This window comes from Aspergillus flavus, chromosome 1 (genome assembly GCF_009017415.1).
Source record: "Aspergillus flavus chromosome 1, complete sequence".
In the NCBI taxonomy this organism is placed as follows: domain Eukaryota; kingdom Fungi; phylum Ascomycota; class Eurotiomycetes; order Eurotiales; family Aspergillaceae; genus Aspergillus; species Aspergillus flavus.
The window spans coordinates 386,232-400,846 of NC_092406.1; the positions used below are offsets into that span (position 1 = coordinate 386,232).

Here is a 14,615-nt window from a genome sequence, read left to right on the forward strand (position 1 = left end):
TGACCTCGATAATCATAAATTTGATAAGAAAATCCAAGAGGCTAGTTACTCATATAGTTTGCAAGGCTGAGCTCGCTACCGTTGGAGGAGAAAAGTATTTAAAACTCTTGAGAAGCGCTTAACGTAATATATTTGACCGCTACTTATATCTATTTCATTCTGCCATTCTTCCAGGTCAGAAAGTCAATATAAGTACGGGGTATAGTTCGCAGTGACAATTCTATATACCTAGGTAGGAGTTATACACTAATCTGACTAAGCAATGCATGAATAATATCTCATTAGGTCAGCTCCCAAATCGCGTGATTTGGTTCACGGACATTCTCCTCACCTTCACCGCCCGAGAGATGTGGAGACGTGACTGGAGCAAAAGGAAGCTCCACCGCCTGGCAAAAATGACCCCGCGCCTGCCCCAATCACCAGCTGGTTCCTGTGGTTATCAATGCAAGGGAAAAACAGTCCTTTGTTATCCTTCTCCGAGCTGTTGCCAGGACAGTAACCGATTCAAGCCCCTTGCTCCGACCAGTGCTGTTTTCTTGGACAAGCTTCGGGTAAAGACTCAACATTGTCCGTTTCTGTGTCCCTCTAAAGCTCCTCGCCGCATTGTTGATGGACTGCAGCTCCAGATCCCACTGTACGAGGGATCCCATCAAAACAATAGTAAGTGGAACGTCCAAACGAGCGCCAACATCCGCAGGGATAACTCAGTGTCTAATTACTTAGTAGTACTGCGCCTTAAGAAACTGCCATTGATTCCTACAATAACTTTCATGTTTCATGTCTAGCCGTCTGTTCGCAAGCTAGACCTGTTCCCCTTGTTTGGTCGGTATGTTGTTATCTTGGAACCTTTACGCTTATCATGCGTTGTCATTTTTAGTTATACTTTCTACCAAGGACTTGTTTTTTACTTACTTTCGTTCCTCCATATCTCTGTGCCTATAGCCGCTCTGCATTATCATTCTGTGATTGCGCATCTTACTTTTTGCAAAAGCTGACAGTATAAAGTGCTCCAGAGCCACGTGAACCTTCGTTTATTGATTCCTTGCGATAAAACTCACACTCAGCAGAATGGAAGGACTAGTAGATCCAGAGTCTATTTACATGAAACAGAATTGTATTGGTACGCTTTGCTTTTTCACAAGCTTCACATCGATGTAGCACTGTTCTCTAACTTGAAGTGCAGGGGGTGGGAGCTTTGGGCGTGTCTACAAAGGGTATGATATGACATTGCTTAAAATTTTTTGGTTTAGGTGGTCTTCCTGACACTGGTTTTTGAATGTTAGGGTCGATAAGCGGACGGGCGCCTCTGTCGCAATCAAAATTATCGATGTGGAAAATGCCGAAGACGAAGTCGAAGATATCATCCAAGAAATTGCCATCCTATCCGAACTCAACTCCCCATATGTGACAAGGTACCATGGCTCTTTTTTGAAAGGTTCAAGCTTATGGATTGTTATGGAGTTCTGCTCCGGGGGTAGTTGTTCTGATTTGATGCGTCCGGGGACAATCCCGGAGGATTATATCATGATCATTCTGAGAGAGCTCCTTCGAGGATTAGACTATCTTCATAGCGATAAAAAGTTGCACCGCGACATCAAAGGTGAACTCCTCTTTCCGTGATAACTTCTTCCAAGTCGGCAACTGACAGCATGGTAGCTGCAAACATTCTTCTAACTTCAAGCGGGCAGGTAAAACTGGCGGACTTTGGTGTCTCTGGCCAACTATCAGCAACGATGACCAAGAAGAACACTTTTGTAGGTACACCATTCTGGATGGCTCCAGAGGTTATCAAGCAATCGGGGTATGATTACAAAGCGGATATCTGGTCCCTCGGGATCACAGCAATTGAACTGGCCAATGGAGAACCCCCGTACTCCGATATTCATCCTATGAAAGTCTTGTTCCTGATCCCCAAGAACCCTCCCCCAACTTTGCAAGGAAACTACAGCAAGGCTTTCAAAAACTTCGTTGAGCTGTGCCTGCGCCGCGATCCCAGAGAACGACCGTCAGCCAGGGAATTGCTCGAACATCCTTTCATCAAGAGGGCGAAGAAAACCAACTATTTGACAGAATTGATTGAACGCTATGAGCGGTGGCATGCTGTCTATGGCAACAAAAACGCTGATGAAGAAGACGAACCTGCATATGAGCCTCCACCGAAGCCCACAAATGCCGAAGACGAAGATGATCTCTGGGATTTTGGGACTGTACGCCCCGCTGGACGGGGTCCTGGTCTGAAGCCCATGAAAGAAGCGGATATGAACACCCGAGGTCACGAATCGTCAGAGTGGGAGACGAAAGATCGGCCACCAAGAGAACCAGTGGAAAACAATAGCTACACGCCGCAGAGGCCTACACAGACAAAGCACATCCCAACTGCTGCGTCAAAGCCTTCGTCACCAACAAAAGTTCCGTTACCACCATCCCCATTGAAACAGGGCCCGGCAGAGGTCAAGCCTCGAACACCTACCCACCTTCAGAGACCAAATTCCCAACAGCTAAGGGAGAGCCCCGGTAGCGAATACGATAAAGCTTTACAGCAATCATTGGCCCAAGACATATCTTTTCTCCATATTGATCCTACTCCGGAAAGTCCCTCGCCCTCCGTAAAAAACCGGAATTCCGTTCCAGTCCCCCAGGAATCTAGAAAAGCCAATCTACCTCGCCCTTCAGGGGTCCCATCACATCAGGAACGCATATCAGCACAACCCTTGCGGCGTCCTTCGGACCAAAGTCCTAGACCTGCAGTGGAATCCCGGCCTCACCACCAAGTGTTCCAACAGCATCCTCGCCCACCACCAACACCAAGACACGCATCTCCCCAACCACAACGACTTCCCCAGACACCGATGCAGCCCCCTGGTTTGGGGAGTAGTTTCGGTCCGCTTCATAGGGGTATAGATCCCAATCTACAGCCTAGTGTTGGAATACCTCCATCGAACGAAATTACAGCGCTGAATAGTGTTATCCTACCTGCTCTAAAGGCAGCAGTGCGCCGTCGTTCTCGTCGCCTGGAACTTCTATCGCGCAATCCTAGTGCAGAAAATGGCCACACGAGAATGGAAACATATGAACTCCAATCAAATCGGGAATATGTCCAGCAAATGATGGAGTCTCTCGTGAATGACTTGGGGGGAATATTTACAAGGATTGAGCGTTGGGACAGCGAAGCACCCGTCGGAATGGGCGCTGATGTCTCCTCGTTCTTGGAAGGATTCCTTGAAGAAGTACTCGTCAGAATTGAACCCGCTGATGAAGAATCACCGACGCCGAGTAACTAAATAGTAGGCACAAGACACCTCCTACGTTTGCCTTTGATTTTCTTTTCTCATGACCAGCGTTACACACTAGAGATTCGATGGTATATTGAAGTTAGTCTTTCGGGCTTGCAATGTGCATATAGAAAGCTTATTGTCCGGGCACTTTATTTCAGATTGTTGATGAAACAAGACACATACATGAAGGGTCAGATACCGTTGCATGACTGATTGAACATGCCTTTTATGATACGTGAGATGTATTCTCCTTTGTTTTAGCACTTTTTCTTCGTCAAATTCTCGAGGCTGGATCCTTCAAACTCGATACTGAGTTGCTTTATGGGAACTCTATGGCTTGCATTTCTCTCTTATTCTTTTCAATCTTGTTTTTCTACTTTCATAACTCGCCCTGCGGATACGCTTGATGATTGCGAACCTTTCTGTTATTGTACATGTGCTTGAAACGCTTTAAAGCCCAAAATATGATCATACATACTTTCCCCGCACAAACTTGATGATCTCAGTACCCTGGATGGTTTCCCACATCCCGAGAGAGTAGCGATGTGGTAGCAATATCCTCGAATAGCGCAATGGCCCGTGTCATATGTGTAGTGGCAAGCTGTATGATCATACAGCAAAGTGGTGAGTGGAGTTGATTCCAGTGTAACTTGATTACATCTCCCATCAGACTGAACCATGTTTCTGGGTCTGGTCCAGCTTCAAAGCAATCGCTCGTCAAAGTGCCTTAGCACCGCAAAGGCCTCCACAGAATATTCGGGCTAAAGCTTCTCTTGTGGCTGTGTTGTTACATTTGACAAAGATTATTGTCCAATGGTCAGATCTGTGACGACAAACTAAGTCTGTCCAATGAGGGGAGCCGAAGAGCTGGTTACAGACTTTAATTGTCACACATGCTGGTCTGAGGTTAAACCTGGAGTGAAAGAGCCCTCCTTGACCTTTAAAGGGCGGAGCAGGGAACATCCGAAAAGGTTTGGCGGGTATTAACCTTCTGAGCGGAATAACCAGTCCGTCTCCGGAGTTGGAATCAAGTAGTTCGTGATGTTAAATTCGTTTGCATTAGGCGCAGCACCATCCACAACAGACCCAGTTAGACCATTGATTGACATAGGATTGTTGACCGTCTCGTTTATATCGAGGTCAGTAATATCGGGAGCTCGGGCAGCAGGTACCCGTGGCACATTGAAGAAGCCGAAAACATCAAGATATTCTAATTCATTTGGTGCAAGATTTCGTGGATGCGCAGCGGGTGTTGGTACTGTCGGTTGGCTTCCGGCAGGTGACGAGCGTGGCTGTCGGGATATCAAGAAGTCCAGGTCAAAAGCACAGCGTCTCATATCTGCGAGGATCTTCACGCTGGATGGCGTTACGCGCTCGGAATCCTCAACACCGGATTGTTGGTATTCACCATACTCGTCAAGGACACGCTGTAAAATTGTGCTGTAGCGTTCAGCTACCTTCCAGTACGTCCCCATCTGGGCGAGCGTATCAACAAAGAAGATTATGTCCGGGCTCACAGTATGGGCGATGGTAGAACCATGGACAAGTAGTAATCGTGCAGAGACCCAGAGCGTAAACGCAAAAGGTGGTCCAAGCTTGTCGAGCATATTGTTGTCTACAACGAATCGCGTCACGGAGAGGATGTTTTCGACTGCGAATAAACAACGCTGGCTGGCACTGTATGACGGCGTGAAGATTGGGGATCGAGTCGTCGGGTATGCAGCCGATGAGTGGAGTCTGATTACCGCACTGTAATCATTTAGAATTGCCATTGAGTGATAACACGCCAGGTTTAATGATCACGCTTACGTTTGATATGTGGCATGGAGTTGAACCCAGTCACAAGGGAGGCCTTTGTTTGATTTCGAGCCATTAAACAACCTAGATGAATTTTCGTAGGCATACTCAGCTGGAAGGCCAAACTCCCATGCAGCTAGCTCGCCATCCAACTTGCGATATGTTGCTTGCCACTCTTCAACATCCGATAAAGCGCCGATGTCCACAGGCCGTTTCAAGAAAGTATGAATACGGGACATGATGCCGAGAATCTCCACGTAAAGGCCGAATGAGCCGACATTTTCGGCACGCTTGAGATAATCTGCACGGTCGCCCGAGTGGTGAAACCATCTAGTTTCGACAGGCTGGTTTTTCATGAAGAATTCGTCCTTGCATGGGAGCTTGCGGTCGATATCTTTGTCGTCCAATGTAAAATCAAAGGCAGTTGCGAGGGTTGAATATCGGTCCAAGAAATATACCATCCAGAAAAGTCTGCGTCTGCCTTCGTCCTCAATCCAAGACTCTGAGTCAGGGAGAGTAACCGCTCTTAGGGTATAGATAGAAGGGTAAACGGGAGCTATAAGTGAGGATTTGGATTCAACAGCCAACCCCAACTGAACCACGGATCGCGTAATCAGGGCAAGCAGTTTCCAACCGGGAGGCCCGTTGGAGGAGCCCACTAAGTCCAAAGCTAATATAACCAGGGCCTGAAGCGCCCTGACTGATGAGTTCTCTAAGCCATAGAGCAAGACTTTCTGCTTGGAGGAATCATGGTATCGTTTTCGATTTTGCTCGTTGAGCCTACTGTCACTCGAAAAGCGGAGAGTAGTTGCAACAATAGCATACAGAACCATGCGATCAGCTTCCTCAAGAGGGGATGGGCCGAAGAAGGTATCTAGAGTCGTACGTCGGTGAAGAATAGGACACCACGAATTTATATGGTCGAAGTAAAGATCAACCAGCGCATATAACAGATCGTACGGTGGGAGATCGAGCTCTGGGTCCGCAAATGACTGTTCCTGATTGGAGAACAAATTGACTGGCACCTTCAATGATGATTCATTCCCTGTATAATCACTCGCGTGTGTGGTATCAGAAACTTGTGGGATGGGTATAGGCGGGTTTAAGCCACTTGTGAGATGGCTATGCATCACGTTCCTAACTGAAATGTCCGAAGGACTAGTGATAGACGCGTCAGACGGACGTGGATGAGCTGGCACAGATGATGGCTCATGAAAGTAAGCTGCATTTCGAGGACTTGGCCCATGAGCAGCAGAGGGCTCTGACGGTGAACTATAAGAATGGGGACCAGGATGAGGAAACTCATGATTTGACCGAGGTTGGCTCTGTAGGATATGAGTTTCAATGAGACGGGCCTGTGTCTGAATCACTTCCTCGAGCCTGTCTGTGCAACATGTGAGCGAAACGCTGAGAGTTGGAATTGAACAATAGAGATTTGATTTAGCCGATAGATGAGGAGTAGGGAAACATACCTAAGCGTTGTTCCAATTCTTTACCATAGCCAGCTCGAAGGCCTGGCTTCTTTCGTTCTTTGTATTCGCATGACTGGCCATTACGCGAGCACCATCCGCAGCTTGGTTGAGCTCGATCTAAGTTTGTCAGCCTACAACATCCTTCATCGCGGGAGAAAGAGGGTCGCAAAAGAGCTAGTGCAAAGCCACTAAGACAAGAAATACTCACCACATTTGACTTTCCGTTGCTTACACAGCTCGCATCTTAAGCCGTTAGTTCGACTATTCCATAGACTGATACCGGGCACTAGAATTGGACCAGAAGACGAGGGGGGGAGATGATAACCTCGTGCTCCAGGCCTGAGGGCGGAGGTACGTACGACACTGTAAGGGGGCGCTTGCGTTTCAGCGAGCGAGACGCATTTCCATTTTGAGTGACCAGGTCGTTATCGCTATCGACAGCAGACCAGGATTCATCTGCGCTCTGATCTCTGTCCTGGTCTCCAAAGGGGCGCGTTATCGGTGGAGTCTGCTGCGCAGAGACTGCGGGTGCAGCAGCGTTCGGCATGGCACTGTAGCGAGGTCGGGGTTTAAGACAGATCCTCGGTCAAGCCCCTACTGCATCATGACGGGGACCCGTATCGGTGATGAACTTGGTTCGGTCCGAAAGCCGAAAAATTCTGTGAAGAATTAGATCTAACAGTTTGATATTGTCGAAGAAGCTGAGTCTAGGGCGTAGGGAACAGAGGGAGAGGAACCCAGAAAGAATCAACAACATGCGCGAAGGAAGCGACAAACGAGTTGGGGCCTGAGGCATCAATCGGCCACTAACCCCGCAAAACACTAATTTGCATTCATGGATTCTCCACAAATCATCGGGTTGGGCCAATCGGGATCACACGATTCGTATCCTACAAGTCCAATGACTAACTCCACGGTGAGAAGGATTTTGCCCCTTTGGGAAGCTGCTAGTGCTTCCAGGCTCGGGGGAGCATTGCACCGAGACACGGGATCTTGACCGAGGGTATCGTTCACGCCCCCTCGAGGGCCTGGGGTTCTTATACGTTCAAATATGACCGAATACCCCCGGCGCAACTTTGCAATTTATTTGAATGTCTTCTATTCCTTATTCTCTATAGATCTTCTGGTTTAGCACTTTGTCTGGTTTTCTAGCTCATCCTTCTCATCATGGGTTCTATATCGGAATTTCCCCGCATCAAAGAGATTCGCACCTTCATCATCGATGGTGTCGGATCTGGTGGTGATTATCACAATGTATGTTGAATGTCCTCGACGATATGTTCATGTCCCACTTGGACAGACAGACAGACCGGCTTACTCTAAATTTAGGTCAAAGGAGGTCACTGGCTGATCGACAGCGACATCTCTACCCCCATGACCAAATGGGCGCAATATCGCGGATCGCGTACATCGTGGGGTATCAATGTCTTGGGCTCATTCTGTGTGGAAATAGAAGCCACAGATGGAACTAAGGGTTTCGCGACTGGCTTCGGTGGTCCTCCAGCTTGCTGGCTGGTACACCAGCACTTCGAGCGTTTCTTGATCGGCGCAGGTGCGAACAACCTTTTTAGCCTTAGCAGCGATGAGGGATATAGTCAGGCTGATTGTTTTATCTCACTGCAGACCCTCGCGATGTCAACGACCTGTTCGAGAAGATGTACCGTGCATCTATGTTCTATGGCCGGAAGGGTCTTCCGGTTGCTGTCATCTCGGTGATCGACTTGGCACTCTGGGATCTCCAGGGAAAGATTCGTAACGAACCCGTTTACAAGCTCATCGGAGGGGCTACTCGAACACGACTGAACTTCTACTGTACCGGACCTCAGCCCGCATCTGCCAAGGCTATGGGCTTCATCGGAGCTAAGGTAGCTCTGCCCCACGGCCCAGATGAGGGCACGGAAGGACTCCTGAAGAACGTCGCATACCTGCGCAAGCAGCGCGAGAGCGTTGGTCCCAACTTCCCCCTGCGTGTAGACTGCTACATGTCATTGAATGTTCCCTACACTATCCAGCTTGTCAAGAAATGTGAGGCTGAGGGAATCGACATTGACTGGTGGGAGGAGTGTCTGAGCCCCGATGACTTCGACGGCCACGCTCTCCTCAAGAAAGCCCACCCCACTGTGAAGTTCACCACCGGCGAGCACGAATACTCCCGTTACGGATTCCGCAAGCTCGTCGAAGGCCGTAACCTTGACATCATCCAGCCCGACGTGATGTGGGTGGGTGGTCTGACAGAATTGCTCAAGGTCTCTGCGCTCGCCGCTGCATACGATATTCCCGTTGTCCCTCACGCATCAGGACCATACTCTTACCACTATGTGGTTTCGCAGCCCAACACACCATTCCAGGAGTACCTTGCCAACTCTGCTGATGGACACACCGTTGAGCCCGTTTTTGGCAACCTGTTCCTCAACGAACCTATTCCCACCAAGGGTTACCTCGATGTCTCCATCTTGGACAAGCCTGGCTTCGGTCTTGAGCTTAACCCTGCCGCCCCCTTGATTCCAGCTTCTGCCCTCCTCACTCCTGCTCCTCAGAAGAGCCTGCCTCCCCCCACGGATAATGAGAATGGAGCCAATGGCGCCGCTCACTAAACACTCCACTTGTCGCTTTTACTCGTGTTTGGGATGATACAGCTGGGTCTTAAATTCCATTGTATTTTCATTATTTAATGTACATATGTTATGAATTTCATCTTGAGACTACATAGACAGAATGCTAGGATTCCGTTTTGGCAAAAAAAAAAAAAAAAAAAAAAAAAAAAAATAGAATAAAATAAAAATAAAAAATAAAAAGCCCGAGTGTAACCCATGTGACAAGAGACTTGCCGCCTCCCCCAACCGACAGACCAAAGTGTGGGGTAAAAATCGTGAGCTCGGGGGAACAATAGCACGAAAGACCCGAGCAAAACTCCACCAATCGCCCACTATCTTATCGCGCGGCGGGGTTAAGCTGGAGGAAAGAAGCAAAAGACACGACAACGAGCGTTAATAAATCGATTGAAAAAAATATCCGTACTATAATACTAGATTATACTCACACAATCCCTGACCTCCCCTCCTCCCATTCTGTAAACCAAAAACAACCAAGCACACAAAGAAAGAAACATACCAACCAACACAATGCCTCTCCCCCAACTCCTAGTAGGCAAAGTCGCCGCCATCACAGGCGGATTAACAGGAATCGGCAGGGTAATTCAATCCCGTCCCCAAAATCCCCCCTTTACATCCCAATAAACCCCAAATCTAACACAAATCCCAAAAGGCAATCGCCCTCGAATACCTCCGCCACGGCGCAAAAGTAGCCATCAACCACCTGGGCGGGCCAAAAGAGGAGCCCCTCCTCGAAGCCCTGCAAAAGGATGTCTCTGAAATTACCGGCGCCAATGCAAACAGCTTCATCACCGTTCCTGGAGATGTCACACAGCCCGACACGGGGCGTGACTTTGTCGCCAAAACGGTCGCTGCCTTTGGCCGATTGGACATCTTTGTTAGCAACGCTGGCGTGTGCAAATTCGCTGAGTTCTTGGAGTTCGTTATTCCCTATCCTCCCTATTTTAGTCTATCTTTGATGCTTGCAGAAGCAGGCTGTGTTCCACTGCTCAAAGTGAGAGTATATAGAGTATCCAGGTTTGCTAACATTTCCATTTCCATTCCCATTTGCAGAGTTGATCCCCCCCTCCTCGGCCACACTATAAACACCAACCTCTCCGGAGCCTTTTATGCCACACAGGCGGCGGGACGACAGATGGCGCTAGAGCAGTCGCCGCCCGGCGGGTCGATTATTGGGATAAGTTCGATTTCGGCGCTCGTGGGTGGCGGCCAGCAGACGCATTATACGCCTACTAAGGCTGGGGTTTTGAGTCTCATGCAGTCTTGTGCGGTTGCGTTGGGCAAGTACAATATCCGGTGTAATGCGTTGTTGCCTGGCACGATCCGGACGCAGCTCAATGATGAGGATATGAGTGATCCTGTCAAGAGGGAGTATATGGAGGGGAGAATTCCCCTTGGGAGACTTGGGCAGCCGCCGGATTTGGCGGGGCCGGCGGTGTTTTTGGCTTGTGAGGAGTTGAGTAGCTATGTGGTAAGTTACTTTTTTCTTTTTTTCTTGGTGTTCAATGTTGCGGGTATATTGGGTGCTAATTGTGTGTTTATAGACTGGTGCGCAGCTGCTTGTGGATGGTGGGGCTTTTGTAAATCTTCAGTAGGTACTAGGTATAGATGGATAGATGGGAGTCTCTGTTGTTCATTTTGATAGATAGTGTATATAGTAAAAAAATTTTGTAAGATCATATCTCGACTCCGTATGCTTTCACTGCTACTCCACCCCATATACCCCTCTGCTGCTCGGCGGTTAACTGCCTCTTCTCTAATATGCTTTCCACCACGTTCTTCCAACGTCTCCAGGTACCTTCGTTGCCGCCTCCCCCTACGTTGCAGACTGGCCAGTCAGACCCAAACATCACTCGTTCGGCGCCAAATGTATTAAAGACCACATCAGTCCAAGGACGAATTCTCTCCACAATAGAAGCAATATCAGGTTCGGCGTCCGAGGAAACTGGCGGTAGCTCAGAGAAGCCGCCCGAAAGCTTCATGTACGTGTTGGGATACTGTGCCATAGCGGTGACCAGAGACGACCATTCCAGAAACTCGGGGTGTGTGGTTACTGAGGCGTGCGATGGATCTGGAAGCCGGAGATTCGGCTTACAGAGGTGATCTGCGTGCTCGTCAGCTTTGGATAACAACTGCCACGACCAAAAGAGAGATGGGAGAGGAGGTATAATGGGAATCGGCAAGTTCAAACATACTGATTACTATAACAACCTTCTCGTCTTCTTTCACGCCATCATAGACCCTCCTCATCATTTCGACCGCCTCCCTCAACTGCCAAGACCCACCCAGTCTCGCATCCACCCCCAAATCGAACGCCAACTTTTCTCTCCCAAGCCATTTTAGCCCCTCAACAACGTCATCTTGCAACATGACACCCTTCGGCTTGTCTTGGAATAGATACCTCACGCCCCGAAGCTTCTTCCAGACGTCATCTGTCTTAGTACGTTCTCTCACTAGGCCCATGTATTTCTGCAGCGCAGCAGGTCCCCCGGGCACTGGTGCCCAGGGAGCAAACCCCAGACAGAGATGTCTATCTTGATCGCGATGACCCTCCCCCGCAACAGGAGTTCCGGTGATGATTCTCGTAATCAGCGAGACTTCATCTAGAGCATGAGACCAGCCTCCCCCAGCCTCCTCGACAGAGGAGATGCGATCTGTTTCTAAGAATATAAAGCCGCGCAGGTATGTTGGGTCAGCAGTATCTGCAGTGGTGGAAATTGAGGATGTCGCAAGGCGATACTCATCGACTGAGTGTTGGGATCCTAGGGGCGATCCAGGCCCATACCAGGCGAGGGTTGGGAGATGGGACTCCGGGAAAAGATGGATGTGAGAATCCACGATTGGAATAGGCATTTTGCAATGATTGTTATGGGCGTGATGTTTGTTGTGGTGGATCGCGATTCTAGTTGGGGAGATTGCGGGGTAAAGGATGGACTCAGTCGTTTTGGTCTTCAGTTGAACACGAATATTGTGTCACCTGAGTGCAGTCAATTCCACATGAACTCTGTGCTGCTGCAGTGATCTATAAATGAACAGATCAATGGCCTCCAAGAATTGAGATTTAAGGGTGGGAGAGATCATTATTTGTCTCGGGGATCGCTGCGACGCCATTCGGTGATCATTAGGCCGAAGGATTTAAAGTACGGAATTGCAGGTACAATCACATCATTTCTTGTCCGAACGGGTACCCTTGGGACAATGCCTTAGGTCAGGTATTTAATGAAGGGATTCCCAGACTATTGTTTCTTTGAGGAGTACCAACGTTCCCAATTTTCAGTGATGCGCGGTGATCTGACGACATCTGCCATAGCTTGCCGAGGCCATTCATCGCAATGCCCGAGGCCATCGCTTCCCCCTCATTCACTCCTGATCCCATTAACTCTCTCACACACTCATATGATTGGTTTGTAGGATCAACCGGATACAAGGCGACCATTAAGATGGCTTTCACAAGCGCTCGATGAAACCCACATAAGATGTGCAGTTGCAGCACCCCCGCAGCCAGTTGTGATCTCCACCTCTTCTTACCCTTCTCGGTTACACTGCCTAATAGCTAGGAACTTGGCGTGGCATGCTACCTAAGATAAAAGGAGCGAACTCGAGTCCACAGGCCTGCGAGGACACGTCTCACAACATCTGTCTTACAACAACCCCAATCACTTATTTATCAAACACGAAGCATAGATCCAAGTTCACACATAAGTCCGTTATGGCTACTTCTGAGATTCCACAGAAGCAAAAGGCGGTCGTCTATGACCAGCCTGGAACTGTGTCAACCAAAGTGGTAGAGCTAGACGTTCCCGAGCCTGGGGCAGGCGAGGTGCTGATCAATCTGTAAGCGATGACGGAAACCGCGGCGCAGTGACATGTCGAGCTGGACTCGGTATCCATCTGACACGTCTGCAGGTCCCATTCCGGCGTATGCCATTCGGACTACAGTGTCATGACAAACTCTGTATGTTGCTGGGAACCTTTTTGAAGATTATAATTTCAATACTCACACGGCCTCAAGTGGAGCTGGCTTCCACACCCAACACAGCCCGGACAAGTTGGTGGTCATGAAGGTGTCGGTAAGATTGTGAAGCTCGGGTCTGGAACCGAATCCTCTGGCCTTAAGGTCGGAGACAGGGTGGGAATCAAGTGGCTTTCCAGTGCTTGCACGAACTGTCGTATGTATAACCTTCCACCGTACACGTAGGGTACACATTGACCAGCTTTGTAGAACCATGTCAGGCTGGTGCGGAAGGACTTTGCGTCAATCAGAAGGTTTCTGGATACTATACCCCTGGCACTTTTCAGCAATATGTTTTAGGGCCGGCCCATTATGTGACACCTATCCCAGATGGCTTAGAGTCAGACGCGGCAGCACCCATGCTTTGCGCAGGTCTCACTGTCTATGCTGCCCTCAAACGAAGCAATGCTCGACCTGGACAGTGGGTTGTCATCTCTGGCGCCGGTGGTGGACTGGGCCACATCGCTGTACAGCTGGCCAGTAAGGGTATGGGGCTGCGTGTGATAGGTGTCGACCACGGCAGCAAAGAGGAGCTAGTCAAGGAATCCGGTGCAGAGCACTTCATTGACCTCACGAAATTCCCTATGGATGACAATGGCAAAGCCATATCCGACCATGTAAAGTCCCTTGCTGGTGGCCTGGGCGCTCATGCTGTCATTGTCTGCACGTCTTCCAACGCAGCCTACGCCCAATCTGTGCAGTTCTTGCGTTTCAACGGGACAATGGTGTGTGTTGGTCTTCCCGAAAACAACCCTCAGCCCATCGCGAGTGCGTTGCCCGTAACCTTAATCGGAAAGCATTGTTATATTACAGGGTCGGCCGTCGGTAACCGGAGGGAGGCAATTGAGGTCTTGGACTTCGCAGCGCGGGGCATCGTGAAGACTCATTTCCGAACGGAGAAGATGGATAAATTGACAGATGTCTTCGAGGAAATGCGCGAGGGTAAACTGCAGGGACGAGTTGTCCTGGACTTATCCTAAGTTAGCCGCTAGTTCCTTCATTCGCAATCTATCGTTTGAAACACAACGTAGTAAACGGAATGCCGAAATTCAGGGTTATAACTGTTGTTTGTAATGTGCCCGCTGAACGCGTGTTCAGATTGAAACATGAAGAACCACATACAGCTTAAATCAAAGAATGAAAAGAATAACAGTATGTACCTTGGCGTCCTAAGCGAGCGCTTGATGATCGGCAAATTAAGCCTCCATAAGTTCTCGGACATCGGGAAACATATTAAAGATAGAGTTATATGCACACTTACTATTAGTGGCTGCAAGTAGTGTGCACCTTTGCGTCATTAGCTCAGGGATACGGATTAGCTGTGTATTTTGCAGTTTTGGCGACGCGCAAGCACTACCACCTAGTATCTGATGGTACATCTGGAAGAGCATGGCAGTCTCGAGCGCCAGCGAAGGCATTCAATCGGTACTGGGCCGATGAGAATCAT

The 14,615-nt window shown here is 49.0% G+C and overlaps 6 protein-coding genes across 6 annotated transcripts; 4 read left to right on the forward strand and 2 right to left on the reverse strand.

Moving 5' to 3' along the window:
* Window positions 1-1,068: 1,068 nt before the first annotated feature.
* F9C07_146 (putative Ste20-like serine/threonine protein kinase) lies at window positions 1,069-3,281 on the forward strand (the record flags this gene model as incomplete). The annotated part of the gene is made up of 4 exons (XM_041289044.1): window positions 1,069-1,120; window positions 1,184-1,214; window positions 1,284-1,600; window positions 1,657-3,281. The coding sequence occupies 4 exons, from the start codon at window positions 1,069-1,071 to the stop codon at window positions 3,279-3,281; spliced, it is 2,025 nt and encodes a 674-aa protein (XP_041141697.1).
* Window positions 3,282-4,258: 977 nt separating this feature from the next.
* F9C07_2060728 (fungal-specific transcription factor domain-containing protein) lies at window positions 4,259-7,091 on the reverse strand (the record flags this gene model as incomplete). Its single annotated transcript, XM_071508650.1, has 5 exons — window positions 4,259-5,024; window positions 5,085-6,456; window positions 6,545-6,661; window positions 6,753-6,780; window positions 6,870-7,091. The coding sequence occupies 5 exons, from the start codon at window positions 7,089-7,091 to the stop codon at window positions 4,259-4,261; spliced, it is 2,505 nt and encodes an 834-aa protein (XP_071365422.1).
* Window positions 7,092-7,711: 620 nt separating this feature from the next.
* F9C07_148 (enolase C-terminal domain-like protein) lies at window positions 7,712-9,138 on the forward strand (the record flags this gene model as incomplete). Its single annotated transcript, XM_041289043.1, has 3 exons — window positions 7,712-7,798; window positions 7,874-8,096; window positions 8,168-9,138. The coding sequence occupies 3 exons, from the start codon at window positions 7,712-7,714 to the stop codon at window positions 9,136-9,138; spliced, it is 1,281 nt and encodes a 426-aa protein (XP_041141695.1).
* Window positions 9,139-9,484: 346 nt separating this feature from the next.
* Window positions 9,485-10,780, forward strand: F9C07_2278631 (dehydrogenase with different specificitie). The gene is made up of 4 exons (XM_071510315.1): window positions 9,485-9,735; window positions 9,809-10,074; window positions 10,210-10,627; window positions 10,701-10,780. Exons 1-4 carry the CDS (start codon window positions 9,667-9,669, stop codon window positions 10,749-10,751), a joined length of 804 nt encoding a protein of 267 aa, XP_071365423.1. The 5' UTR covers window positions 9,485-9,666; the 3' UTR covers window positions 10,752-10,780.
* A 52-nt stretch (window positions 10,781-10,832) lies between these two features.
* Window positions 10,833-12,009, reverse strand: F9C07_150 (amidohydrolase family protein; the record flags this gene model as incomplete). Its single annotated transcript, XM_041289008.1, has 2 exons — window positions 10,833-11,260; window positions 11,352-12,009. 2 exons carry the CDS (start codon window positions 12,007-12,009, stop codon window positions 10,833-10,835), a joined length of 1,086 nt encoding a protein of 361 aa, XP_041141693.1.
* A 718-nt stretch (window positions 12,010-12,727) lies between these two features.
* F9C07_151 (putative alcohol dehydrogenase) lies at window positions 12,728-14,148 on the forward strand (the record flags this gene model as incomplete). The annotated part of the gene is made up of 4 exons (XM_041289015.2): window positions 12,728-12,990; window positions 13,063-13,111; window positions 13,169-13,325; window positions 13,379-14,148. The coding sequence occupies 4 exons, from the start codon at window positions 12,728-12,730 to the stop codon at window positions 14,146-14,148; spliced, it is 1,239 nt and encodes a 412-aa protein (XP_041141692.2).
* Between the last annotated feature and the right edge of the window lie 467 nt (window positions 14,149-14,615).